The sequence below is a fragment of the Cavia porcellus genome, unplaced genomic scaffold, assembly GCF_034190915.1.
Source record: "Cavia porcellus strain 051 isolate PalLab524CR breed Dunkin Hartley unplaced genomic scaffold, mCavPor4.1 scaffold_6, whole genome shotgun sequence".
Lineage (NCBI taxonomy): Eukaryota > Metazoa > Chordata > Mammalia > Rodentia > Caviidae > Cavia > Cavia porcellus.
In genome coordinates, this window is record NW_026947489.1 from 9,789,949 (window position 1) to 9,817,941 (window position 27,993).

Sequence of the window (27,993 nt, forward strand, 5' to 3'; positions counted from 1 at the left end):
TAACTGATCCTCGTAGCCATTTTCCTCGTTCATGCTCTTGATTGAAATGGACATCATTTTATGAAATGATCGTGGTCCCTAAGTTGCCTTTAAATTTCTTACCCCGAATTCTACTTCTAGCCAAGACGGAATAACAGATCAGGCTGTGCTACCATTGGAAACAAATACATAATAAAATAAAATATATGAAACAGTGGATTTTTAAGAGTCTAGACATCAATCGGTAAAGGCCTGTGAATCTAGAATGATGCGTAACCAGGGAGGCCTGCTGTGTGGACAGCCTCTGGGCTGCAGCACATGGAAACAGCATGGAAGAGAGGTAGCAGTCTTCCTGAGTTGAGGGACCAGAAACAGCTGGAATTCCGTAGAAGAAAGCGCTGGCCAAACACAGAGTGTCAGAAATCTGAAGAAGATCCCCCATGATTATTTAGGTCAGTTGTCAGTACGTGTGTATGAGAAAATGACCCAAGGCTGGGGAAAAAAACCAGCTGAAAGGGTTCAAGGAGTAATCTCAGGAGCTCACATAGGCATAGGGGGGAGCACAGGGTTTCGCTTCAGTATTGTAGCAAAATTAACCTTAAGCTAAATGCTTTTCGGGTGCCACCTAACAAAACGTCAAAGCAAGATGCAAAAGGATCATACTGTTTTCAGATAATTTAACTAAGTCTTGGAACAAAGCTCAGATATGTTTACAGTATTCCAGAACTATTCAGCATCCAGCAAAATAAATCATGGTCTAGCATTAAATAAACACTTAACAAACATGTCAAGAAGCAGAAAAGTACATCTATAATGAAGTCAATCAAAATTTATTAACACAGGTAAAGGACATTAAAACACTGAACCTAAGCCAGGATCAAAAGGGTAGCAGAGAAATGGAACATACTAAGTGGAGACCTGGAAGATATAAAGAAGATCCAAATGGAATGTCTTGAAAGGCAATATTTAGTTAAAAAGTCCTCTCGATGGGGATAGTACATTAAACATCACAGGAGAGAACTGGTGAACTTGAAGGCAAAATGATGAAAGCTCTCAAAAATGCAACACTAAGAGAAAAAGATCTTAAGAGAACCACGACAGTGTCCTGCACAGGTCCAGCTTTGGCAGGTCGGTGAATTATATGAATGGAAGTGTTCTTTAAAATATATAAGACCACAAATCCAAGACGTTCAATAAACTTCAACTACAAGAACAATCCTAGACCAAGATTCATCATTAATCAAATTGTTTAAAAGTTGAGCTAGGAAACCTTAAAAGGAGAAAAGATGTTATACAGGCACTGTGATCTTTACCTTTACATTTCTTGTTAGAAATAATACCAGTGGAGTCAGGCATGGTGGCAATGCCTGTAACCTCAGCACTTGGGAGTCTGAGGCAGGAGGATTGCTGAGAGTTCAAGGCCAGCTGAATTTTGAAAAAGTGAGACCCTTTCTCAAGAATAGTGATCATGATAATGATAATAATACAAGTGAAAATACAATGCAGCAATATCTTTAAAGTACTAAAAGAAGCTAGTCAGCCTACAATTCTATACCCAGCAAAAGTATCTTTCAAAAACAAATATCCCTGGGAAGCCACCACCTCCATCCACCACCCACCTCCACCTTGAGTCAGTGGAGATCCCACTGGCTTGGGGGAGAATCAGAATGGAAGTTGTACCCCGTTGTTGTCAGCCAGTGGCAGGCAGGCTGGGAGACAAAAAGAACCAACCCCACACCCAAGCAACTGGCTGATTAGGAGGAACATAAAATGAGATGATAATGACTGAGATAAAGAAACAACCTAATGCTCATATTGTTTGATTGACTGCACGCATGAAGCCAGTAGTCTGAGCAACTATTAGAGCACCACAATCTGCAGTATAGTAACTATGATAGATTCTCTACTGTCTTGTTTTTGAAATCCAATATCGGGTTCTCATTGTTTTGTTTCATTTTATTGTTCTGTTTTATTCCCTTTAAAATTAAAAAACAAATTAACTATGTAGTTAGGGTTTATAGAGGAACAGATTTAATAGGACATATAAGTCATAGGATTATTCATAGGAGTCCAATGCAGAAGAGTACCAGAAATCTATCTACATACTAGAGACCCAAAGAATCAAATTGAGGGTCTGGATGCCATGACAGTGTTGTGCACAAGTTCAGCTGAAGACTTAGCAGCTTGGGCAGTGTCCTCCATGTGTCCAGCTGGAGGCTTGGAGCCCACAGCAATGTCTCATGCAAGCCTGCATCAAGGAACTGCACTGGAAAGGCCCAAAGGTCAGTGGTGACAGCAACCTGAGGGATCTCCACGGGAGCCAGGAAGTGATGCCCAAGGTAGGAACCACAGTGCTCCTCAGCAGCAGCAAGATCCCAAGCTCCTCTGATGATGTGGATAGTCGAGTTCATATCAGGAAAGCCCTTGTGCCAGTCTTCTCCAGGAGGATCAACAGCACCACCTTCCCCTCCAGTTCTGTCTTTATGCTATTGGCAACAATCCCCAGGTGGGCTCCACACCAAGCACCAGGCTGACTTAGTGCCAGCTGGGGGTTACACGTTGACTGTTAGTTATTCCACTACAAATGTGAAATATGTTTTTTGTTTGTTTCTTTGCTATACAAAAGCTGATAGAATTTCCTTATGAGCAGACCTACACTACTCGAAACGTTAAAAGTAACCTTTCTACAGAAAGAAAATTATATTCGGTGGAAACACGTATTTACAAAAAGAAATGAAGAGCCCCACAAGTAGTAACTACATGGGTAAAAATATAAATATATGACATATTGAAATATACTTAAGTATCTGTAAAAGATTGTTGACCATTTAAATAGACAAGTGTATATACTTGTGGTAAATCTGCATGTCTGGATCCCCAGAATCTATGATTATTACTTTATATGGCAAAAAAATAAAAAGAAAAAAGAACTTTTTAAAGTGTGACTAATTTGAGTATCTCAAGACAGGGAAATTTTCCCAGATTCTCTGATTGTGCCCCTTGTACTCCCAAAGCTCTTTAATAAAAGAGGCAGAGATCAGAGAAATATGAGACGTGATGATGAAAACAAGAAATTAAAGTGATAAAGGGAAGGGAACACAAGCCAAGACATGCAGGCAGCCCCTAAAAGCTAGAAAAGGCAAGGACACTTCATAGGATTAGGCCAAAGTCACCCTGGTGATACCTTGACTTCAGTCCATTGGGAGTAATTTTGGACTTCTGACCTCTAGCTCTGTAAAAAACTCTGTGTTGATTTAAACAACTGAGTTTGTAGTAATTTGTTATAGTAGCAATAGTCATAATACAGGTTTTCCAAAGAAAATAGTGCAGTAAATAAGGTTATAACATATGTAAAAGTAAAATGGATAATATTCACACAATAACCAGAAAGGGAGAAACAGAACTTAGTATTATAAGATTTTTACACTGTACATGAGTAGAACACAGTAGTCCTTTCTTCAGCCCAGTGTAGCTCTCTGAGGTTTGGCAACCACAGCCCAAAAATATGAGATGGAAAATTCTAGAAATAAACAATAAGCATTAAATAACCTCTATTACCAGGACACCATTATAACTGTTCTATTTTATTTGTAGATATTTTTGTTAACACAGTATCCTTCTGTGCCTAATTTTAAATTAAACTTTATCATAGGTGCGTAGGAAAAGCATAGTCTGATAAGGTCTGGTACAGTATGTGGTTTTAGGAGTATTAGAATGTGTTTCCCAAGGTTAAGAGGGGGCCAGTAAAACATCACTTACAGACAGAGGTTAGAGCACAATATCAACTATAAAACAACCAATTAGTGTCACAACAGCTATAACTGATAAGCCAACAAAGGAAATATTAATCATACACTGCTTATCCCTGTGGCTAAGCACATTAGCATTGGAGTGTGTGAGAATGGATTGTAAATGCATGTTAGATATTCACACTGTTCCACTGAAAACCAGGGTCCCCATACGCCGTCCCATGTAGTTGTGAATCCTTCTGAGGCCCTGTGGCCATCCTCTGTCTCAATGAGCACAAACACCTCAAAGCATCCTGGTTATTTTAGGAATATCTGTGTTCTCAACAGTGTTCTCCCAACTACTGTTGGTGCAATTTAATGGGAGGGGGGTCCACCTGCTTAGTAGATGTAGACAGAAAACAAAACCACTCATAGGTAGTTTTTCAGGGAATAAATATCAAGGGGTGTCGATGTCCGCTCCCGGCCGGCAGGAAGGACACACGACACAGTCTGGTAGTGGACAACCTTTTCTTTTTATTTTCCTTCTCCGTACAGCCTGCCCTGGGTTCTCCCAGCTGAAGCCTCCTCTGGTCCGCTCCCCGCGGCTCCTTTTGTGCTTCAGTCTGCCCCAAAGCCTCTACCGGTCCGCTCTCCGCGGCTCCTTTTGGGCTTTTACTTCTGGGCTTCTACCTGGCTTCTTCTTCCGCCCAGGGGTGGCACCGGTATATATACGGGTACAGTGTCCAATCATGTTAAAGTAAGCAAGGCAAGCTGATTGGCTAACATCATCAGTTGCCAGGCAGACTATATTGTTGAGCGGGTTGTTTACGCGGTAAGCAGGAAACTAACGTGCTCGATGGGAGGGGCAATCTACCTCAGGCTTCACTCTTTACTACAGGCCTCACGTCCGCCAAGTGAGGCGACCGGGCTCGGGGCTGCGGCTCCCAACAAAGGGGTTGCATCTTCAAAATTCTAGAGGAATCGCACACATGGGTGCTTAAGAGATTCCTGTGTGTGGGGTCGAGAACATCGTGAAGCTCTGGGCTCTGAGATAGTGGTGATGGGAGCTTTTCCAGATGGCTCGAAAGCTGGCATGGAGGGAAGCTGGGAAAAGCACCTAGGCATTAAGGAGGCATTTCTGGGGCTAGGGATTTAGCTCAGCGGCATAAGCACCTGCCTTGCAAGCAGGTGGTCGTGAGTTAGATCCCTGGTACCGATAAAAAGTTTTTTAGAAAAAAGACAAAAGGAGGCATCTTGTGTGTGTGTGTGTGTGTGTGTGTGTGTGTGTGTGTGTGTGTGTGTGTACAGGAAGATGCTAACCACTACTTAGAGGTGGGCTGTTCCCATTTCACTGCTATCTCTTCTGAGGAACAAACTTATGTTCTAAAAGAGAAGCCCAGACTTTCCTGACCAAAGGTTGAGAGTGAAGGCCTTGGCTCAGGGAACCGTATTTCTCATCCCCTCATCTTTGTGACTTTCCTGAAGCTAGAATACGTAACTCAAATCCTGGGATAGGCCCAGAGGCTTTGCAAACTGAGTAGAACAGTGATTTCACCTTTATTTTTCTTGAAATTGTAATTGAAGTTAGTGTTTCTTTCAATTAAGAGGGTTGGCAGGGCTGGGCGTGGTGGCACATGCCTGAAATCCCAGCACTCAGGCGGTGGAAGCAGGAGGATTATTGCAAGTTCAAGACCAGCCTGGCTTACAAAATGAGCTCAAGGCCAGCCTGAACTGCGAGGTGAGACCCTGCCTCAAAAAGAGTGGGTAGGAAACCAAGCAGTCTTCACAGTACCGTAATGATACTCTCATGGTGCCTAGCAGTCACAGCTGACACTGTGAAACACCCTTTAACATCCTCTCCTTCCATACCAAAGTGATTATTAAGACCAGGGCCAGGTCTTATCATATAATGTGTTGACAAAAAAAAAAAAAAAAAAAAAAAAAAAAAAAAGCATTACTGTATTATGCAATAGGAGTTTTTTATTTTTATTTTGCAAACTATATTTCAGTGTACTCTTTCCCTGGTAAACACGTGCGTTTTTGTAATCAAGCTGTGACAGGCACGCTATGAGAAGGGATTGCTAGACGCCAACAGGTTCCCAGAGCCCTCAAAAGCCAGTTGTGGTGCTAGAGAGACTGCCACCTGCCCACAACTGAAAGCACCCATTCCCGTGAGCTCTCGCTCTCCTTTGGGTACAGTTTCAAAATGCAGATCGTCCTTGTGACTGCACGTCTATGTGTGCTCTCCTGCCACAGCTGTGTTAAAACCCACAGGTGTAGGGTAAATGATGTAGGAGAAGCATTACTTTTGGAGCAGCTTTGAGATATTAACCAGATATTATCTGGCTTCAGATATTAACCAGATTGCTACTTTCTTAAATATTTGCATGCCAGAGGACCAAGAAAAATTATAATGCTATACATTACAATGGAGTTTTGAGGACTCTGGAGCCCCTGTACCATCTCCATTGAATCTTTCAAGTCCGTCTGCAGAATGCTGTTACTGCAAGGCGCAAAGCTGTCTATGGAAATATGAACTACAAAAAATTGGCATCAATAGCTGGCATTTGTTGTAGAAGTTATTGGCAAATACAGCTGTCTCCTCTTTTAGCCAATGGTAATGTGATGTTTTTAATTCACTAAAGCATTTCAAGAAAGTCCAAACATAAAAGTTATAAACACTGGATGGTAAATATTTATTAGAAAGGGGAAATGAACTTTATGCAATTAGCCCAATCAATCTTTTTTATGATTACAAGTTCCTCCTGTCCTGCATCAGCGAAGTCCCTCTTTAACAAGGCTCCAGAGCTGTTTAAGCTCAGATACGCTGCCAGGTAAAACAGGGTGGGAAGGCCACGTGTAGGCATTGTCGGCTACTGGAGAAGGAGCGAAGGAGGGGACAGGGGCCAGAAGGGCAGTTAGGGTGACGTCCTGACCGCGGTGCCTGCCTGCCTCACAAGGCCCATGTCCCGTATCCCTTTCCCACATGAGAGAGGAATTTCTCCACGAAGTCCCTGGAGATGCTCACTCAAAAGAGGCTACATAGTGACCGTCCATCTGTACACCCTAGGTATATCACGGCACCGTGGTCTGTCCCTTCCCGCTGCCACAGCACACAAGAAGGCAGTGCTCAGGGGGATTGTGCTCGCTATGGATCCCATGCGCCCAATGTACCTGCCTGTGATGGCATTCACAAAGGTCTGTGGCGTGCGTGCAGTGTTTTGTTTGTTTTAATATTGTGCACCAAAAGAAAGCAAGTGTCTTCCTTGGTCACAGGCATCAGAGGGTTTCGTGTGCTCTTTTCTTCCTAATCATCGCTCCTTTGCTTTGCTTTTCCCGATGAACTCTTCTGGCCTTTGGGACAGCACAGAGCTGCAGTCCACACTGCATGGTGGTCTTGATTAACTGGGCTGTTCCAGCTCCTGTCCTGCCTCAGCATCGTGAACACATTGCACAGTCTCTGCACCTCAGTTTTCTAGTTTGCAAAATGGTCCAGTAATCCTAAGGGACATCATTAAGTCAGATAGTAGAGCTCAGAACTACAGTGCTCAGTAATTAGCATGTACTCAGTGTGTGGTCTTGGTACTAATTTCTCTGCCACCCTGGGTATTTGTCCGTTTTCCATTCCTGTAACCAAAGTACCTGAGAATGTCAACTAAAAGGAAAGATTTACTTTGGCCATGGCTTCAGTCCATGATTGTTTGGCTCCATTGCTTTTAGGGCTGCGCAGCAGGGTAGGGTGGGAATATGACACAGAAGGCCATGGCAGAGAGCAGCCACTCACCTGCGGGCACCTGGGAAGACAGCCGGAGAGGAAGGCCTGGGAACCATCAGTTTATTGCCCTCGGGATCAAGTTAGAGCCTCATGAACCAGTCACTCTCCAAAAGCCCCTCGGCAACCAACCTTTTAACAGTCTTTGGGAGGACAATCTGAACACCAACCATAGCCCTTGCTGCCTGGCTCCAGTGGGAGAGGAAAAGACACGGTTTACCAAACCATCATGTTACACAGAGCTTCTTTTCCACTTCTTCCTGTGCTGCTTCTCCATTTCGTCTGAAATCCTGGGAACCTGTAAACCCCAGGGATTGCTCATCAGCATCTGGTATTTCTTGTCAAACTCCCAGGCCCCGGCTTGGAAAGCTTTCTTCTGTCCTGGCCATCTTGATGTGTAAGGAGATCCTCGTGGCACCCAAACAACTGAAAGTGTCAAAATTCCACCTGGGAACAGAATTCTTCTTTCTGTTGCTGGACCTGTGTAAACCTTGTGGATTGGTAGACTCTCCTCCAGAAACTGTCAGAAGCTTATGTGCTCCACTTCAAATCCTGTCTTAAAACTGCCAGGGGCATGGATTTGAGGTATTTGTCTTTTTATACAGCTTCTCCACGGATTCTTACACTCAGTCTCATTTGGAAACTGCTGATCTAAATGAAACCTGTCCCTTTAATGCCAGTGGACCTGGCCAGAGCAGGCGGCTGACGGGGTCCTGGAGCCTGCCTGGCCCTGCCCCTCTCAGACAGACTGGGTTGTACAGTCATACAGGGAGTTGGACGCCTGGCTGAAAGCTGTCTTGCCTGTCTGGGTCTCAGCTTCCTGCCCAGCATCTGCAGCCTCTCAAAGCTGTTGGACTTTGGCAGCAGATGGCCCTAATTTTCCAGAAGCGTTTGAAAGTTTACAGTAGACAGCCTTCTCAGAGAGTTCCCTAGACTACTCAAGTTGAGTGTTATCTTTCATTTCTTGTTACTCCTGGCAGCTGGATGCCTGGCTCTTGCCTTCATCTGGATCATCCAGCCCCAGCCCCAGTCAGGTGAGGGTCTTTGCTACCGTCAGGAGCATGGGAGGAGCAGCCATGCCTAGGATGCCGGAAACTTTCCAAAAGCAGATCTGGCATGCTGGCCTGGGGGAAGACTTCAAACTGCAGTGGTATTTGTGGAAAATTTGGATTAGTCACTATTGTATCCAAGTGCTTGGCATTTTATTTTGTCTCCCTTTGGCTTGTGTTATCAGTAACGCATTGTTGAGAGAACTTACATAACTATCCCTTGCTGGAGCGCTCTGAGGTGGAGCTGCTCTCTTGGTCAGTAGGTGCCCAAGAAGGAGGATACAAAGGCACACCGATCACCTTTATAGTCCTCAGAAGGGCAAAGGACCACCGCCAGTGGGAGAAGCATGGTTGAGAGGTGTCCTTCTGAGGTTCTCTGACCCTCCTGTGTTTGCATGGTACCCTGGAGAAGGAAGCTTGGTACTGGCTTAGTTATGCACAACATTGAAGACCTGTGTGACAGATTGGACTGAAAGTGTCACTGGCCAAACCTTCACCATAGCTGATGAGGTGGTGAGGGCTAGGCCAGCGATCTGTTTCATTTTCCTTACATTTTTCAGAGACCAGTGGGTTTTGCCTTTCAAGGTCTACCACAAGGGGTGGGAATTGGGGGAGCCTAGACACCCCAAGCCCTGATTTGGATTGAACGGGTTCCCTCTGTTCTAAGGCACCGCATTTAATGGAAGCCTAAGCTGGCCAGCATCGCGTGCAGAGAAAGCCTCATATCCCTAACTCTAACCCTTTTTGATGCTCGAACATCTTCTAATTTTGAATTTGGATTTCCGAGTTTGGAATGCCCAACTAATAAATTCTATGCAAATATTACAGAATATGAAAAACTCCCAAATCAGAAACAATTCTGGCTCCAAATATTTTGCCTACAGGAGCCTCAGCCCATAGAGCCGCCTCAATAGAGGGAGCATTCTGTCCTGCTGCATGTGAAGAGAAAATGCTGAGTGCTTGTGCCTGCCTCGAAAGAACACAAAATCTCAGGGGAAGAGGTAGGAAGAAGCAGGAATGCTGGTACGACAGTATAACTCAGGGCTAGGTGTGTATATTCCAGGTGCTGGACAGGTCCTAACTTGACAGCCTAGACTAGTCACTTAACTGTTTCCTCCAAATAGCATGGTTTCTCACAAGATCAGTATGAGTAACAAATGCCTGGGTTTGGTAAATGCTTAATGTATGTTTTTTGTCTTGTGCTGTTGAAACCAGGCATCGTCGCTGTGCTTATAAATGTATTCATTTGCTCATTCATTCATTAAGCATGTCTTTTTAAAAAATTTATTTAAGTTTAAAGAGAATAAAACAAAAGAGAACAGAACAAAGCAAATCAGAACAGAACTATGCAAGCAACACAGCACTTCACCACAAGACAACCCGGTATCAACAGTAGTTCCCATAAGGTCTCTTTTCTTCAACATAGTTGAGCATACCTTCACACACATTAATATCAAACATAACAACATAGTATAAAACCATTCAAAAGAATGAGAGCATTATAGGTCTTCAAAACCAAATAATAGGAAATGAACAATAGCTACTATAATATCTCATTTTCCTTAAAAAAATTTGTTTATACCATCACACATAATAAAATCAAGGAAAACGTAACAGGATAGAACCAATCAAAACAGAGGAACAAAAGCATGATAGGACTTCAAATCAAGATGATTAGTAGTTCAGCAATGGCTGCCATAGTGTCTTGTTTTCTTCCAAATAACTGTTCCTACCATCACACATAATGAAATCAAACAAAACAATAAAACCAATGAATGAAAGCATTATAAGACTTCAAACCATTACCATAAAATATTCAAAATAGCTGCCCCTACTATCTGACATCATAAAATCTAACAAAACAAGATTGAACAAAGCCAGCCTTAACAAAATTGTGTAAACAATGTGAGAGTTTAAGATAAGACATTAAGAAATTGACAGTAGTGAGTTTCCACCTTTCCCTCCCAGGTGTTTCCTCCCCTTGCTCTTGCTTTAATTATTTTGCTTTTGGATCCCATTAACTCCTTCTGTTTCTTATGCTAAAGTTCACGCGTATGAGTTCCAACTGTTTTGGCCATGAACATGATATCCAGTTGTGTCTATTTACCTACCGGAGCCTTAAGATTATCTTACTGTATAGCTAGGTAGCTTTGCACTGCATGAAAATACCATATCTTTCTTATACCTTTCTGCGGTTGAAGGGCAAGTTACTCTTGCTTTTTTTTTTTTCTTTTTTGATCTCTGTCACATGGAACAATTGTTTTCTCTCCTTTGATTCTCAGTCTATGAATGTCCTTTCCAGTTAAATGGGTTACTTCTGTACCGTATATGGATGGATCTTGTTTCTTGATCCACTCTCCCTATGTTTCTTTTTATTGCTGACCAGAGGCCATCTACATTAATGGTTACACCCAGCATACATTGGTTTGTCTTTGCCCTGCTGTCTCCTGTTGTTGGCCCTCCACTTGTCTCCTTCATTCAATTGCCTGTCTTGTTTGGCAATCCTCCCCTGCTGCTGTTCCTGGAACCATGGTCATCTTTATCTCTCTCTAGAATATTCTTTAGCACTCTCTATAGGGTTGATTTGGTCTGGATATAGATTTACTTTGGTTATGGCTAGTTGGTGTCCTACATGCCTCACTTATCTGCATGCCAGATCCATTTCCCATGTTTGGAAAATTCTCTTCTATTACTTCTATAAATATCCTTTTAATGTCATTTGTGTTGACACCTATCACTCTTAAATTATACTTCTTTGCATAGTCTTGCCTTTCATTTTTTATTTCCTGATTCTGTGTTAGTTTTAAGAGATCTTTCCTTTCATGATTACTAGCTGCAATCCTGTTTTGAAGTCTCTTTCAAGTGGTTTTGCCAGCTTTCGATTGAGTTTTTAATTTCCTGCCTCTCTCTTTGAGTCTGTTCCCTGCATTGTAACTCCTTTCTACCTTCATTCAAGGTTTCCATCATTTTCCTATGCTCCTCTTTATTGTCTCTGTCTTCTTTAGACCTGCTGGATAATTCTTTCAGTATGTTTGTGATTTCTTCATTTAACTGAGACATTATTTCTGATTTGACTGCTTTTACAATCTCATGAAGTTTTTTCATTACTTCAGTTGCTATCCTCTCAGAGATTTCAGGTATGTGACTTCTGTTCCATGACTGTATCACCCAGACTTACTGTGTGTGGGCTAGAGGTCTGAGTTTGCCTTTGCTCCTTTGTCTTGACATTTTCCTGGGTTCCTCCCAACAAGTTGGTTGTGGGGTCCCAGGGACTTCCTGTGTTGGCTGCCTCTAGGCAGTGTAGAGGAATGGGACAGGCACCTAGGTTCCTCTAATTCCAGATTTACAGGGAGGTAGCAGGGTGTGGAGTGGGCTTCTCCAGAGCTATATAACTATACTGGGGCCTCACTGATGATCAGGTGTGCATATAGGTGGTGCTGCTTCTCTCAGCCTGTGTGTCTACACTGGGACTCCCACAATAGTGACAGCCACACAGGGGTGAATGTTTGTCTGATTCTGCTAGTGGTTGATGGTTGTCTGAGGAACCAAGGGCCTCCAATGGTGGCCTACAGATGCATAGGGCTTACTTGGTGCTGTGTGTCTCTGCTTCTGCTGTCTGCCTGCAGGAAGGAGCCTTCTGGTGACAGCTCCCTGAAGGTGAAGGTGGATCTGCTGGTTCTCTCTGCCCACACCAGCTGCCTGAGGACGTGGCCTTTTGGTGGTAGTGCACAGCTGGCAGAGGTGGATCTGTCTGTCACCTTCAGCCTGTGCTGGGAGTGCAAAGGAAAGGGCTTTCTAGTGGCAGCACCTGGCAGGCAGAGGCAGATCACCTGGTTCTCTCTGCCCACATTGGGCATGCAGAGGAAAGGGTGGTCTGGTGGTGGCACCTGGCAGGCAGAAGAGGGTCTTCTGGTTCTCTCTGCCCGCACAGAAGAAAGGGCCTTCCTGTGGCGATGCCTGTCAGGCAGAGGCGGATCCTCTTCTGGTTCTCCTATTCAGCATGTTTTTATGGAGTAGGCATGTGTGATACCAGGGCTGTGTGCCCACTAATAAGGTGGTGAGTCAAAGAGACTGCTTGGGAGCGCAGAGTTTGGGGTGCACCAGGTGAGATATGTGGAACGGTTCTGCAGCAAAACCAGTGAAGTTGGAGTACTCATAGAACATTGTGAAGAACTGATGGGCTCTTTCTAGTGGTACAGAAGGAAAGAGGATAATTCCTTCTTCAGGAGGGCTAAGCTTCTAGAATTTGACCTTGATGGATACATTATCAAGATGGTTTATTTACATCAGTGCTGGACTGTGCTTTCTGAGGGCAGGCAGGAAGTCATGCTCACTACCCACACTGTATCTCCCATAAATCAAGGCACAGCCTGCAGGAAAGGGGCCTCAACAAGCAGCAAGGAAGAGCCTGTGTGGTCAAAGCAGTGGCCCATGTGAAGGCACAGAGTTCCTGACTGGCACTGGTAGGACAGGAGTACATGGAGACATCAGGGACAGAAGAAGGAGAAGAGTTCAAATAGGGACCATTGCTGGCCTGACAGATGTAGGGCTTTTAACTGAGTCTTGAAGGGAGCGAGTGCTGCTTTAAGTGACATCTGTGTTTTAGATTTGCAAAACTGCATTGAGCATGAGAAAGACTAGAATCAAGAAGACCTGGAAAAACTAATTACATTTGCTCAGATGAAAGAGGAAGATTTAACAAGGCAGTGGTGCTGAAGATAAAGCTAACAATTTGCTTTAGAGAAGCTGATGCCAATGTTTAGCTCATCTTACCTGCACTTAGTAAGCAGGCATTATGAGCACCAAATAATTGAACATGAAAGACTAATTAGCTTTCTGATACTGTAACAAAATATTCAGGATTACTGATTTACAAGGAGTTGGTTTTGGCTCACGGTATCACAGGTTTCAGTACATGGTTGGCAGTGTAGCCGTTGAGCCTGTGGCAGTACAGTACATCATGGCAGGAGTGCATGAAAGAACAATCTGGTCCTCTCATGGTAGCAGGAAGCAAAGAGAAAGAGGAAGAAGTAGGGGATCCCAGTGTGCACTTTGAGGGCACACCCCCCTGAATATCTGCAAGACCTTCACTAGCTCCACCTCTTAAAGATTCTATCACCTCCCAATAGCACCAAGCTGGTGACTCAACCTTTACTCCTCAGACATTTGAATGCATTTTACATCCAAACTACTATATAGCAAATACTTATTTAGATGGTTATCAGTGTGATTTTGGTGAGCAATATATTATTTGTTTTCTGAACAAGCAATATATGTATAAAATATAAAAATACAGGCATGTATACATTTCCTTTTTCCTATAAATATTAGTGTACTACCATAACATTGTGAATATTGCCTTTTTTCTCTTAACAATATGTTGTGGAGTTGGTTAGTACTAGTGATTGAGTATTTTTGACACTCAGTCTTAAGTGGTTGCAGAGAAAATGAGAGAGAGAAGGAGACAAAGGATGAAGCCTTTAATGTGGGCATAGGAGAACTTGATGGGGCAGGGGAGATAGAGGCTCTCAAGTGAGAACAAAGAAGTGGGGCTACTTTTATGAGTTTTGGCTGGGGGAGGAGTTTGAGAGCTGGGGAAAATGACATATGAACCACTGATTTGAAGGAGCATCTGCCTGTGTAGAACAGGAAACAGATTTACTGGGGGTTGGAGGTTTAAGCTTGGGTGGTTGTGAAGTCTTGGGATTGGAGACGGCTCGGCACATGGGGAGTGGTAGGGATATTTATCTCAGGAATGAGAAGGAGGATGCAGAAGTTATTCTTGGAGATACACCTTGCTTCTCTGGGTCCGGTACCAAGTTGGGAGGATGTAGCTAAACCCTAGGCTAGCAAAACCTATCACTAGTTCAAGTAGAGTTACCTTATCCTTCTTAGTTTTTTGTTTTTGTTTTTTTTTTTTTTACTGTAAATTGTGTTATGTTTTAACTTTTTGTGGGATACTTCTAGCTCTCAAGAGTGGCAAATGTAGTGGGTACTGTTCACCCTACTTTTTATGTTAACCTCTTCCACAATCATAAAAATCGTTATTAAAAAGAGAAAATTCTCAAAGAGATGATGAACATTTGAAGAGATAGGTATGCTTATCCTATTCAAAGATTGTAGAAAGTGTAGCCTCTGTGAAATGTCACATGGCAACCCCCATAAAGTTGTACAATTTCTTTGCAAATTTAAAGATTAATTTTTAAGAAACAGTTGATTAACCTTGGTATAGTACCATTAACTTAAAACCTTTCATTTCACCGATTTTGTTGATGTCCTTCTTCGGTGCCAAAATCCAGTCCGAGAACTCACGTTGCATCTAGATTTCATGTTAACTTCCTGCAGCCTGTGACAGTTCTCAGCCTCTCCTTGTCCTTTATGATCTTGACCCATTTGAAGAGCTCTGGTGATTTATTTTGTGAATTGAATGTGTCCGATTTTTACTCATAACTAGAGTGAGGGTGTGTATTATTGAGAAGGACAGCATTGAGGGGATGTGGTTAATACATCTTATGACCAGTGATGTTAACTTCAGTCATCTAGCTAAGTAAGGTATTGTCTTGCAGGGTTCTCCAGTGGAACTTACTATTTGTCCCTGTTGTTGTTACTATTGAGTCCCAACCTGGTCCCTATTCTCACTTTGGCTGAAGAATTTTTTGTTGTCTTATGCACTCTAGGACAGTTAGCAGCACCTTTGTAACTACCCTGACCTACTTGTGATGACCAGAAACTGTCTTCAGAAAGTGCCAAATGTTCTTCTGGGGAGAGGGTCAAATGGGGAATAACTGACTTATAGGATAAAATAACCAGAAGTAGATTTTAAAAAATCTTTTTGTGCATGTATAATTTTTGTGTTTGTATTCACCTATAACAAAAAATGAAACATACAGGAAAAAGCACAAATCTTAAGTTAAGCACAAATCTTAAGTGTACAGTTGCATTCAGTTTTCACAAACTGAGCACACAAGTTTGAGCAGCACATCAGGAAACAGTGTTTTTGGAGTTCCAAAAGATTGCCATTACCTCTTTTTATTCGCCCCTTGCAGTAACCACCATCTTCCCTGGTTTTTCCCATCTTTAAACAAAAACATGTTTACATAGCAGTTATTGATAGATATTGCCTCGTTTTCCAAAGAGGTTGTCTTTTTCACATTTTGTGGCAGTATGGGAAAGTTCCTGCTTTCCTACATCTTCAGCTGATCTTTCTGAGTTTTCCAGTCCGCGTATTTAAGAAATGAATCCACTGCATTTCTTTCAGTAATGAGTTGGAACATTTTCGGCATATATTGAAAAGCCAGCATGTTCTCATTTCTGTGAACTGTTTCCTTGATCTTGTCTTATTTGGGGCTCTGAATTTTCTATTCCCTCTTAACAAGTGAACACAAAATGTAGTGGGTTAAAACAGTGCATTCTAATTGTCTCTCAGGATGGGTAGTGGAAATGTGTTCATGGCTTACCTGGTCTTCACAGTCTAACCATGTTGGCTCCCGGTCGGCAGCCTCATGTGAAAGCTCAGCTGGGAAGGATTTGTTTCCAAGCTCACTTAGAAGTTAGTGGCAGCACTCCATTCCCTGTAGGTCACTGGACCAGGTACCTCAGTTTCCTGCTAGTTCCATGGTCAGGCTGTGTGCAGGTCCTTTCTAACACAGCAGCTTGTGTCATCAAAGCAGGCAAGTCAAAGAAGCAATACACAGTTTCCTAGGATGACAGAAACCACAATTTTTATAACCTCGATGTGCATGTGACATTTTATCATTGTTGCTGGATTTTACAAATTAACAGCAAATCATAAGGTTGAAAAGATAGTAGATGTAGTTGTCAGTAAAGACAAATGCAGGAAGCAGTGGTTTTGTGTCACAACACCCCCATTCCAGTGCTGTTGTCATGAAGAACTGTCCCAAAGCTGTCCAGTACCATTCTAGAGGCATAGAACTCTTTGTTCAATATCTAAAAGACATACAAGTGGAAGGGCAGAGACTTACAGTGGTTTATCAAATACTTTGGAGGAATTGGAAACTTTTGAGTTTCTTGCAGATATATTACCAAAGAATGCTTTTAGCTGATAGATACCTTAGAATGCTCAAAGAAGGGAAGACGAAAGATGAGGAGGAAAAGAATGATGAAATGATAATGATGAAGGCACATCCGGAACTGAAAAAGAAATGCTTTAAAAATCATTCTGGTAAGGACTACCTGGTTATCATCATTGCTTTGAAGTAGGCAAGACATTGTAGTCAACTTCAATCTCTTTATTTTCTTTAGTTCCTTTACATTTCATAGATTTCCAGCAGGTTATATTTTTTCCTGATAAGGCAGAGCATCTCATGCATCTATACTATAAACACCTAAAAGGAAGAAGTCCTAGGTAGCCACCCTTTTGGACAGACTTACACTGACGTTCTGGGCCATTCAGAAAGAGCTAGCTGTGTAGTCAAGTGCTATCAGCTGGTCTACCATGCCTATGAGCTATACTCAAAGACAACTGTGCTCCACTTTTTGATTTACTGATAGATCATGTGTTTTAAAATTTAAGTATTCTTAAAGTGGAGGATGCAAGACAGTAGTTGTTAGTCCTGCTGAAAGAGGATGTTACCCAAGGTCCTAACAACAGCAAGAGACGGAGAAGGCAGAGGCCTTCCTGGAAGATGGCCTCCTCCTCCTCCTAAGTAGAGCATCTTTGTTATACATGGTGGCCTGTGCTTTCTGACAACTGTTGTCTTCTCCATTCTTACCTCTGTCCTGCTCTTTTTGTTCTCTCTTTCTGGGACACATATATCAGCATTTACCATCTGAGCCTCCCTCTCTTCCCCTTTGGTTGTATCCCCCCTCCCTGCTTTTTTTGTTTGTTTGTTTCAGGACACATTCTGTGACATTTATTTGGCTCTATTTTCTAGTCCCCAGTTCTCTCATCACAATTCATTAATTTTTCAGCAGTTACATATTTAATTTTAAATTTTTTTTCAAATTTGTCCCTTTGTACTCCATACTATCTTGTTATCTTGTTGCTTGTTTTTTGTTTTTTTTTTTTTTTTTTTTTTGCAATCTCATCCTCTGTGTCTTTAAGCATTTGATTGTTACTGTACATCCTGTTCTAATCATTACATTATCAAAAACCTGGGCAGTTTGAGCATTTTGTTTGCAGCCCCTGCAAACAGGGGTTTGCAGCCCCATCACGTACATTTGCTTGCTTGTAAGTTTTACTCTGTGCTGAGTAGATCTGTGGCATCCTGAGAACCACCCTCAGTGTCATCACTCTCCTTATAGCTGCTTCATCCAAAGCCAGGGGCTGGCTGTCACTCACTCTTCTAGACTTGCTAAACATCTTCTTAGACCTTCTGACCTGGTCACCAGCACTAGACTTGCAGTGTCAGTGCAGTCACCTGTCTTCAGGGGAACTGAACCTTGTTGCTGATTATCAGCGACAGCCTATGTTTGAATGTATAGGTAAATTTAATTTTGGGTTAGTTTATAATTGCTTCCTTGACTATTTTCCTCTACTTCTGGTGAGCTCAGCAACAAGAATTCTGTTTGATTAAGTACCTAGCCATTAAGTCATGGAGGAGCCGCGCTGCACCTCCCAGAGCACCTGGCCTGCCCCTTTCATGGAAGCAGAGATGTCTCTGTCCATTCTCCTCCTCCTCAGGGGACTCCCTGGACACTGCTTTCATGAGCATGACAAAGTGAATCCATCTCCACCTCATAGCCTTGTCTTCTCGCCCTCATTGTCCAGTTTTATAATTTTCCCCAGTGGTTATCTTGTTACCTTCAAAGCACTTGTATCTCAGTTCTTTTATTTATGTTTTCTCTTGCTCTTCCCCCAGCTGGAAAAGATAAAGAAATTGGTATGTACAAGTAGGCAGCTTCCTTCTGTCCGCATCCTACGACATCCCACTTTGTTTTCCTATCAGTTCTTTGTACCATTTCTGCCCTTCCTGTTGCGTGCATTCTGTTCTCCAACTTCAGGCCCCACCTGATTTCAGCCTTGGATCATTCTTCCCTGCTAGGATTTTCCCATGGGGTCTCCAGCTGGTTCTTAGTTAACTGAAGTTCATTCTATATTTTCTCCACGAAGGATCCAAGTATTATTTGTACATTCAAAAATGTTTTCAGTTACCAAAATACAGCAATTTAGTGGATACAAGCTGTGAATGCTTTGTATGAAATATTTGAAATGCTTGTTACAGATTCTGGATTGCTTGTAGGGAAGAGGATTAGGGAATATTTGACATGAAGGAAATGTCATGAGGGTGAAACCCTAATCTAAACAATGAAATTTGTTTGTGTTTCATGTGTACCTTGCACACATAGCCCAAAGGTAATGTCACACGGTATTTTCAGGGCGCCTCCATGTCTTGGCTTCAGTCTATCACGTGAAGTCAAGTGTGGAATTGTCTACTTGTGGTGTCATGTTGTGTAGCCCAAGGAATTTTAGTGCCTGGAGCATCTCATATTTTAGCTTCCCAGATTAGGGATGCTAGGTCTCTGCACTTCCTGGGTCCCATGGTCTTTCTTCGTGTCGTTATCACCATCCCCTGCCACCTCAGCGCTGCTGCTGCCGCCGTAAAGTTGCCCGTGAACAGTCTGGTGTTTTTTCGCATTACCTGCAACTTGCTCCATTTTCCTGGCTACCCAAAGAGTTTTTTCCTTTGTCTTTGAAATATGATATCTTTATCAGGACGTGCATCTGAGTTCTTGGTGTTTTGCCATTTTTCTTGAAACAAGGCTTTGCTTTTCAATTTGAAATTGAGATCTTTCGTTTCAGGACAGGTCTTGAATTCATATTCAAATGCCTTTTAAGTTGCATATTTCAATTCTCTTCTTTAGGAAGCTCGTGCCTCTGACCCAGCATGGGCTCTTTGACCACCACAGATCAACTCCTAGGGCTATTGTGAAGCTCACCATGATGGGAATTAGAGCACTTTATCGTTTTTAAAGAATGACATGAATGCATACTGTCAATCTAGAAGACATCAACGTGGCAGACAATCACGCAGAGGAGAGCCAGGGAGACTGCTTGGCTTGGGAGCACAGGACAATACTGTAGCCAGCCGCGGGTCAGAGGCCACACTTCTAAAGGTTTCTTTCTGTTCATTCCCCTTTTCTCTAGTTTTAAGCTGAATGTAAAAATGATCACTCTCCTGACTCTTAACACCCTAGTTTTGTCTTTGAATTTATATAAATGAAATTATACGTATTTCATCCTTCTAATGTGTAGTAATGTCTCTCTTCTGTTATTGATGGACAGTTTTGGTGGTTTCACGCTTTGAGACTAACACAAATATTGCTGGAATGAACATTGAGGGATGTCTTTGAGGGACACATACACAGATTTGTTTTCAGTACATACTTAGTAGTAGAATTGCTAGGTATTAGAATGCTCTTGTCTTCAATTTTAGTGAACACTTCAACAGAGTTTTCCAAAGTAGCTGAGCTAAATTATAATCTCACCATCAGTACACAAGAGTTCTTTTTGGGTCACATCCTTATCAGTACTTGGAATTCTCCATCTTTTTCATTCTAGCCTTTCTGGAGGTATACAGAGGTAGACTGGATGGATGACAAAAGAGATTGACTATATGGTCATATGTTTACTGCCATTTAAATATCCCTTTCTGTGAAATGTCTTTTCAAGTCTTTAGCCCATTTTTCTATTTGGTCTCTTTCTTATTTTAACTGCGTGAGTTTTTGTTTTGTTTTATTATTTAATGTATCCTAGGAACAAACATCTTGTCTGTTATATGTTATGAGCACTTACCCCATGAACTGAAATATTTTCTCTTTATTTTCCTACAGTTGTCTTTTGATAAATAGATGCTCTTAATTTTAATATACCATAATTCATTATTTTTTCCTTTGTGTACTTTTTGCATTGTTGAAGAAATTTCTACCAAACCTTGTTCTCCTTCGCTTGACAATTAGAAAAAGTTTATAAGAAAGCACTATCTATAAAATGCATAATAAATGGTTCACACCACCTTTCCCCCCTCTCTCTTGATGTGGCTGTTCCCCTAATCCCAAGCACTCCTACCTTGTAAATTTCCCTCCTGGGTCAGCCTTGCCTCCTGAGCACATATCCTTGCATAGATCCAGTGCTCTCAAAGAACTGTGAGGTCAAAGTGCAAGGAATCAAAGATTTAATGAGGTGCAGTCTGTCTTTACAGGACCAGCTGTGGTGTGTGCAGTCAGTGCTCTCCTCCTTGCACCATTCCATTGATTGCTGAACAATAGTAGGAACACGTAGATGCTTCTGAACAACAGGGTATAATATTCCGCTTGAATTGTTAGCTTCTTGAAGGGCACAAGTCAGTTTCTTCAAACTTGAAAAGTGACAAAGATCTATAGGTTTCTCTTAGCTCATTTAACAAGCACCCTCAAGCTCTATTTTCTTTCCTTTTTTCTGCTTTGTTTTTGTCCCTTCAGCCTCTAAGCGTTCTTTGACTATAGACAGCACAGTTGCACATCTATTCTATGCAGATGTTTGAGATTTCTTGGAACAGCAGCCGTGCAAACAAAGCACAGCACACCCTTTGCAGGCCCCAAAGAGGTAGAGTTGTGCGACACCACCGAGATCTTCATCTTCACCTCACCCCGAGGGCATCCACAGATGCCCCTGGCCACAGCCTGGCGGTGAGGCCTCCCTGCTGCAGCTCAGACCTTGAAGACTTGGTTGGAGCTGGCATTCAGGAAGCCCTGTGTCTTTAAAAGATCTCAAGTACATCTGTTTCCAATTTTCAGGCCATGAGGCAAGGATTTGGGTGCAAGTAGTTTTTCTGGGAAGCAATCCCAGGAAATACTGTGAGAGGGCGGTCGAGGGGAAGGAGTCAAGAAAGGTGCATTGAAGGATAGATGACTGTCATGGGCAGCAGGGCCATCCTGCCAGGACCCTCTGAGCAAATGTGCAGAGCATGCCTCAGAGTCATCTCCCGGAGCAGGATAGGGCATTTCCAGCTCCCACCCTGATCGTCAATGACTGTCTACACACAAATCCCCTGGAGTGACGGGGGAGGACTCCAGCCATGTCTGCCCCAGCGAGTTTGATAAGTGTCTCACTCTAAGCACTTTTTCATGTCCAGATTTCTTACTAATACAGCCAACAGTATGTGTTTTTAAGTGCCTATTATAAGTAGAATTATTTTAATTGTACATTCACGAAAGTTGCAAAATTCTCTAAGCGAAATACTGTAAGATACTGTGTACAGCTGGGCTAGAAACCTGGCAGGAAGAATGGAATGCTGCTTCTGTGACCCTGCAGCAGGGGCAGGGGCAGGGGGCGGGGTGAGCCCTGCATTGTCCTTGGAGATCACCCCCAGTCCTCACAAAGGGTGCACAGCCTTCTGGCCTCGGAGTCTGCCAGCAAACCTCTCTGTTGGGGTTTAAGTAGACCCCATCTTGTGCACTTCCTTGCAACCTATAGGTATTTTCCATGTGCCTCACTCCTTGCTACGTGAAATGGAAAAGAGCTGTTTATAAGTAGCTTGAGGAGCATGGACTGTTATCCCGTCACCTCCTGGGCCGTAAGTGCTAGATGCTAGGTTGGCTAAGTTCAGTCTTAGAAGTCCTCTGAGGAGTAAATGCACAGAATTTCACTGCAGAAATGAGCCAGGAATAGGATAATGGTGTTCCTATTATCTGAACATCCAGTCTCATAACCCTCTCTCTGCCCCACATTTCAAATTCCAACTCTAAACACGAATTGCCCTACACCCCCAACCGTATCTGTGACCTATGCGCCCAGCAGTGTTCATGGCAGTCATGGTTCCTTCCCTTGTCCTGCAGCATCTGATGTGCGCTGGACTGTGGTGCCTGGTAGAAGGAGACACGTCCTGCAAGACCAAGCTGGACCCTCCCCTGGATGGCACCGAGTGTGGGGCAGACAAGGTAACCCGCAGGCTCCCACCACCTGGACTGCAGCATGCATTCCTAGAGGCCCTGTGAGCCTGTCCTGCTGAAAGGCAGCCTGTACTCTGCTCAGGAGCCCTGCAACATCGTCCAGGGCACTGTGGAAATGGACACAGAGCCCACTCCAGCCCAGGGGGTACCTACATTACCTCCTGTTTTCTTATTTGGATACAAAAAGCATTGTTTAAAATGAATTCAGTTTATTGGTACTTTATTTTAGGTATACATCATGATCACACTCATTATAGGGAATTAGATGCAGAGATCACTTACTGAATATTTCAGATGCACTTCTCTTGTCACATGAATGAATTCACTTAAACTTTAAATCACACTTTAAATGAAAAGCCAATTCCACATGCCATGCACAAAAGGCTATTGTAAGTGAATCTAAGAACAGTTTTATCCAGTTCTGGCTAGATGCTGAGAGACCGAGCGATCCTTGTGAGTGGGAGGGAATTTAAGAGTTGGCAGAGAAAGGAGGAGCAGGCCAGGACCGGCAGCCTCACAGCATTCTGCATAGCGCTACTGAACGCCATGAAAGAGTTAAGGAGGAAATAAGATTCCATTCTGAGTCCTGATTGGAAACCCCTATATCATACAGTTAGAGAAATCTGTCTTAGAGATTGGCTTTGTTTTATCCTCAGAGAAAGCAGAGGTACTCCCGTGAGGAGCTACCTGTGTCACATCTATGCATCAAAGCCCCCCTAAAGTTCTGACCTTAGAACGTGGAAATGCAGCTACTTAACCTTACACAGTTTGTAGAAATTTGAGCTGCTCCGCGAGTCATGTGGATTCATCCTTTTGCTGAGAATTTAGAAAATCGCAATGTGGTACATTCCATGTGGAATTTTAGAGTAAACCCCAAAGCCCACAGGGACGTAAATGTCAGTGAGGAATGTTAGCAGATTAGCAAATACGCACGTCTCCAGATAGTCTCCCTTTATGTAAATCTTACTGTAAAAGCTCAGAGTTTGGCATGGTGGAGAAAGTCAGTGCTTTGGGCAGAGCAGCTTTGCTGAGTGCCCGGGGCACCCCGCTGTGTTTCAGTGGTGTCGAGCAGGGGAGTGTGTGAGCAAGACCCCCATCCCGGAGCATGTGGACGGAGACTGGAGCTCGTGGGGCAGCTGGAGCATGTGCAGCCGGACGTGTGGCACGGGAGCGCGCTTCCGGCAGAGGAAATGCGACAACCCCCCGTAAGTTACCGTGACCAGGCCTTCTGCAGGGTGACTCCGTTGGTCCTCCCCACCCACAATTCTTGCTGCTGTAGCCTGGGAGTTATGGCTAAGGAAACCCGGGTAGGAGCAAGATCCCGGATGCAGGGGCCTTCTGTGTGTGGAGTGGCATCTCGGCTTCACTCGAGCTCTCTCTGTGCACAGTTAAGACACTGTGGAGTCCTGTGGTGAGCTGGCTCCATCCTTCCTTGCTTGGGCTATGGTAGAAAGATTTCCTGAGACAGCTGGATTGCAATCTGTCTCGCCTGCCTCATGCTTTGCTTAGTCCAGGGTCACTCTCAAGAAGCTCATGGATGTTCCCGAAAGAGTTGCCAACCTTCAAATTGGCTGTTGACGGATTTGAGAGCAGCCTGCTTGTTCATGAGTCACAGAGTATGAGGGGTCAGCTGTGTTACTCATCCAAATATTCTTCTCAGGTCTTCCTAGAATTAGTTGACAGAAAATAACATTGTTGTGGTTTTACTCCAGGGTATCTGGGTTTTTGTTGTTTGTTTATTTACTATGCACCAACATCCTTCCTATCCAGCCTCTGATATTTGCTCCAGAAACTCAGAGATTATTTTGCTGATTTATAATAATTCCATCACCATAGGTTTCTCCTCTTGAAACATCCCAATGTTAAATATTTCTGGAATAGACTGTTTTCCTTCTTGATTGTATCATGTTAACTTAGAAAATGAGCAAGTAGTCATTCATGACTAAAAAAAGAAGTACTTCATGTTCATAATTAAGTCATGTGGATAAATAATTAGCAAATATCTCTTGTGTTTAAAAATTCCAGTGCTCAGGCTGTACCAATTAAATCACAAATGCTGGGGATGTGTCACAGACATTGAATCTTTTAAATCTCTCCATGTTTGCAGCCACTGAGGGAATCTGGATTAAAGGAAACTGACATGCATGACTTACTGTTACAAACACCATTTTTTCCAGTAAGGCTGTGCTAGCTGGCATCATATCTTACTAGAACATAATAAAACACAGTGCTTGAAACATAGTAGGTGTTTAATCTGATAGGAGTGACTTAACTAAAACCCTACAAGTTTTGGTGATTATACACCCTATTTGGCTAAATGATAGAAAATTAATATTGGGTGCTTTCAATTTTTATTGCTCTATGTTGAAGTTAATATCTTGACCCTTGGCTCCAAAAAGAGAGCTATGCTTTTAGATTTCATGTCCTGAGATTTGGACCTGATTCTGTGGGTTATGAGACCTCAAGGAAGACCTTTCTGTTCTCTGTTCTCAGTTTCCTATTAGAGGGAGCTGGCAAATTACAGTGGGAAGAACCACGCATCAAAGCCAGCAAGACAAGTGTTTGATCCTGCTACCTCTCCTATGGCTTTATCTTGTCTCTCCTCATGAAAGATGGAAGGGTCCATGGGAATGTGTGTAAAATCCTTGGTCTACATTTAATAAACAGTCCTTATTATTAGCACTAACAGGAGAATGAGGATGAGGCCACTTGTCCTGTCCTATCCACCCCATATGCAATTTTGCAGCTCAAGGGAGGGCAGGATTCACAAAGGTCTTGGTTGTTATGGGTGTTCCATATCTGTGATTGGAGCTGTGGGTTTCATTGATGTCTGGCCTCCTTTGGCATATTACATATGTCATCCTTCATCAGGTGGCACTTAATAAATATCACTGTAGAGGAGGACCAGAGCCTTTAAGTATCCCCAAGGACCCAATGTCCAAAGACTGTGGGCAATTGGATTGTGTTTTGCTGTAGATGACATTTGTAAGAATAAGTTGCTGTCAGTATTGGAAAATGGCATTAGACATAATTTTTAAGAGTGCCAGCATTGTCTTTTTGTCATAGGGTGACATTGGATACTATCCCCATCCCCCACCTCCACCCCCACCCCAATTGGAAGGCTGCAGAGGAGGAGCCTTATGACTTCATGATTTGGACCCTGGTACCATTCTGGTGGCTTCTTACCCTGCCCATCTATGGTTGCTCTGGGATAGGATAAGGGAATTTTATGATGAGAAGCTCCTAAAGACTCCCTAGTTTTAAGAGCTGTATTAACATACCCACTCTGGCTAAGCCTGTCATGACATTTCATATGTTGAGATTCTCATCCCATTCCTCCAGGTCCAACAGTTCCAGGAGAGAAGCTTAGCTAAAGTCACAAAGTTGTGAAAATTGTCATTCATCTTCTTTATCAGCCACTGTACCATAGTGGTCATCAGGTTTATCTCTTGCTGCTCATCTTCCTGAATGTCCCCATTGAAGAATGAGGGTGTTGGAGGGACTGTCACACAGAGGCGCCTGAAGGCTTGTGGGTCTCCACATGTGGGATTATGCGGGACACTGTTGCATCTTCATGCTCCAGTGTCTGCTGTCTAACACTGCCCCATGGCGCTGGGCAGTGGTGGAAGTGTCTGAAGGAAAAGGCTTATTCCCAGCAGGCCTGTGCTCTTCTTTCTGCTGATACCTTTGCAGCATGCTGCCTGCAGTAAGCCTTGAGGAACCCTACATCTGAATCCTGCTAGGTGTGTGCTCACACTGACAAGTAAAGACATGCAAGTCCTGCCAAGACCCTCCCTGCACTATGCTGACTCCTCCCAGCTCACATCTACCTCTCAGTATCCACCACCTCCATCGACTTCATTGCATCAGTGCAGAGCTCCTGTTTGTCTTCCCTTTGTCTCCTTTCCATCTCCTCCTCCGTGCCTGATCAAGATAGAAATGACAGATGAAGGGGCCACCCACCCTGGGCCAGGTTTCCTTAGGCATGTTTCCGTGCAACACTGTAGGAGAGTTTTTTATCTTTCCTATGAGATACACACAGAATGGTAGACAGGTAACCTGCCTGAGGAGGTGCAGCAAGGCAGTGGTGGGCTGGGTTTGGAGCTCAGTTTTGGAAACTACAAGTCCAAAATCAAGGTGTCAGCAGGTCTCCTTGAAATGTGGAAGGAGACTCCATTCCTGCCTCTCTCCTGGCTCCTGGTGGCTCTGGTGGCTTTGGGGCATTCTTCTGCCTCTCTTTTTCTATGGTCTCTTCTCCGTGTCTTCCCACTTTTCTTCCCTTAAAAGAACACTTAGAAGACCTGGTGCAAGATGATCTCAAGATCTGTAATGAGATCTCCTAAGACTTTTGTCTGAAGAAAGTTACATTGTCGTACTGCAGAGGCACTTGTCACTGGTAGGGGAGAGAGGAGCCTCCCTTCAACCCATGGCCACCTCAGGGCTTACTGTCTCTTCCTCGGGCACATTGGTCCAACTCAAGACCTACGATGGAGCTCCTTTCTTTTTTTATAGCTTGCCTTTGCCCCTCTTTGGACCTCAACATGAATATCTTTTCCTTAGGGAGCCCTCTTTCCCTGGGCACCATGCTCAAAGCAGGGAGCCTGGTGTACTCTGCAGCATCCCTTCTGGATATTGCCAGCATTATAACAGGTCATAATTATTGTCATTTCTTGGCTTATTTGTCTTTGCTGTGTCCTCTCCGCTGGCCTTTGAGCTGCATGAAGACCCAGGATGGGCCATGCCTGTTTGGCTCCATCCTACCTTCCATGCCTACAGCAAAGTGGCCACTCTATAAATGTGTGACCACCTTACATTCAAACTATGTCCTTGCCCTGAAAGGCAATCTTTCTGCTCCTTCAGGCCCTAAAACATCCCTAAGATCTCTTCATCCCCTACCCTAAGACAAAGATGATCACAAATAATTTAGCCCAATAGGTAGATGGCCACGTGGTGTGGAGAAAGACTCAGGCCCCTGTCCCCGTTCCCGTCTCACCTCACTGCAGTCTGAATGCATGGAGCAGCCGGGGAGTGTGGTCCAGGTCCATGGTGAGGTCCACTTGCCATCCATGCCTCCCTGTTCCTGGCAGTGCCTCTCAGAAGGGCTCAGCACTATCTTAAGAATAAACTTTGATGACAGCATAGCTCCGTTTCCTGTTCAGAACAGAAAGGACATGCTGCTTTTGCTGGGGGAATATTCCATTCCGGTTTTCTCCTCCACACAGCCAGGCCAGGTGAATGCTGAGTGACAGCGCTGGGTGAGTGCATCAGCAGCTGTCTTCAGTGCTTCCTGGGGAGGAGGGAGAGGTGGATGGCACTGCAGTGGACAGACATGCAGTGCAGCTTTGCAGTGTCCAGCCTGCTTTGCACGATGGCCAGATGCAGTGGTGGTTACAAAGCACAGCTGATTGTGACCTCAGAGCCAAGTTCTGAGCAGAACAATGTCCTGTCTGTCTCACTTCTTAAATCATGAGGCTCCCTGCCTCAGGATTTCACAAGGATGTGCAGAGCTCGCTGCCTGTACGTCTCGGGCTTGGAATGCTCCCTTGACCCTCCCCAATCCTCCTCATGCACATGC

At 43.6% G+C, this 27,993-nt stretch overlaps 1 protein-coding gene and 1 long non-coding RNA gene across 4 annotated transcripts in view; one reads left to right on the forward strand and one right to left on the reverse strand.

The window, feature by feature from the left end:
- Positions 1 to 27,993, forward strand: part of Adamts17 (ADAM metallopeptidase with thrombospondin type 1 motif 17) — a 327,254-nt gene that overhangs the window by 162,293 nt on the left and 136,968 nt on the right. For all 3 annotated transcript variants that reach the window (XM_063249924.1, XM_063249925.1, XM_063249927.1), the window contains exons 11-12: positions 22,305 to 22,406; positions 23,478 to 23,623. In XM_063249924.1, the coding sequence (XP_063105994.1) occupies positions 22,305 to 22,406; positions 23,478 to 23,623 (248 nt within the window). The remainder of the gene's footprint in view (positions 1 to 22,304; positions 22,407 to 23,477; positions 23,624 to 27,993) is intronic.
- Positions 11,495 to 27,961, reverse strand: LOC134476361 (uncharacterized). Its single transcript, XR_010047930.1, has 2 exons — positions 27,412 to 27,961; positions 11,495 to 16,226 (listed from the first exon to the last, which is right to left on the reverse strand). It is a non-coding gene; the product is annotated as an uncharacterized LOC134476361 (long non-coding RNA).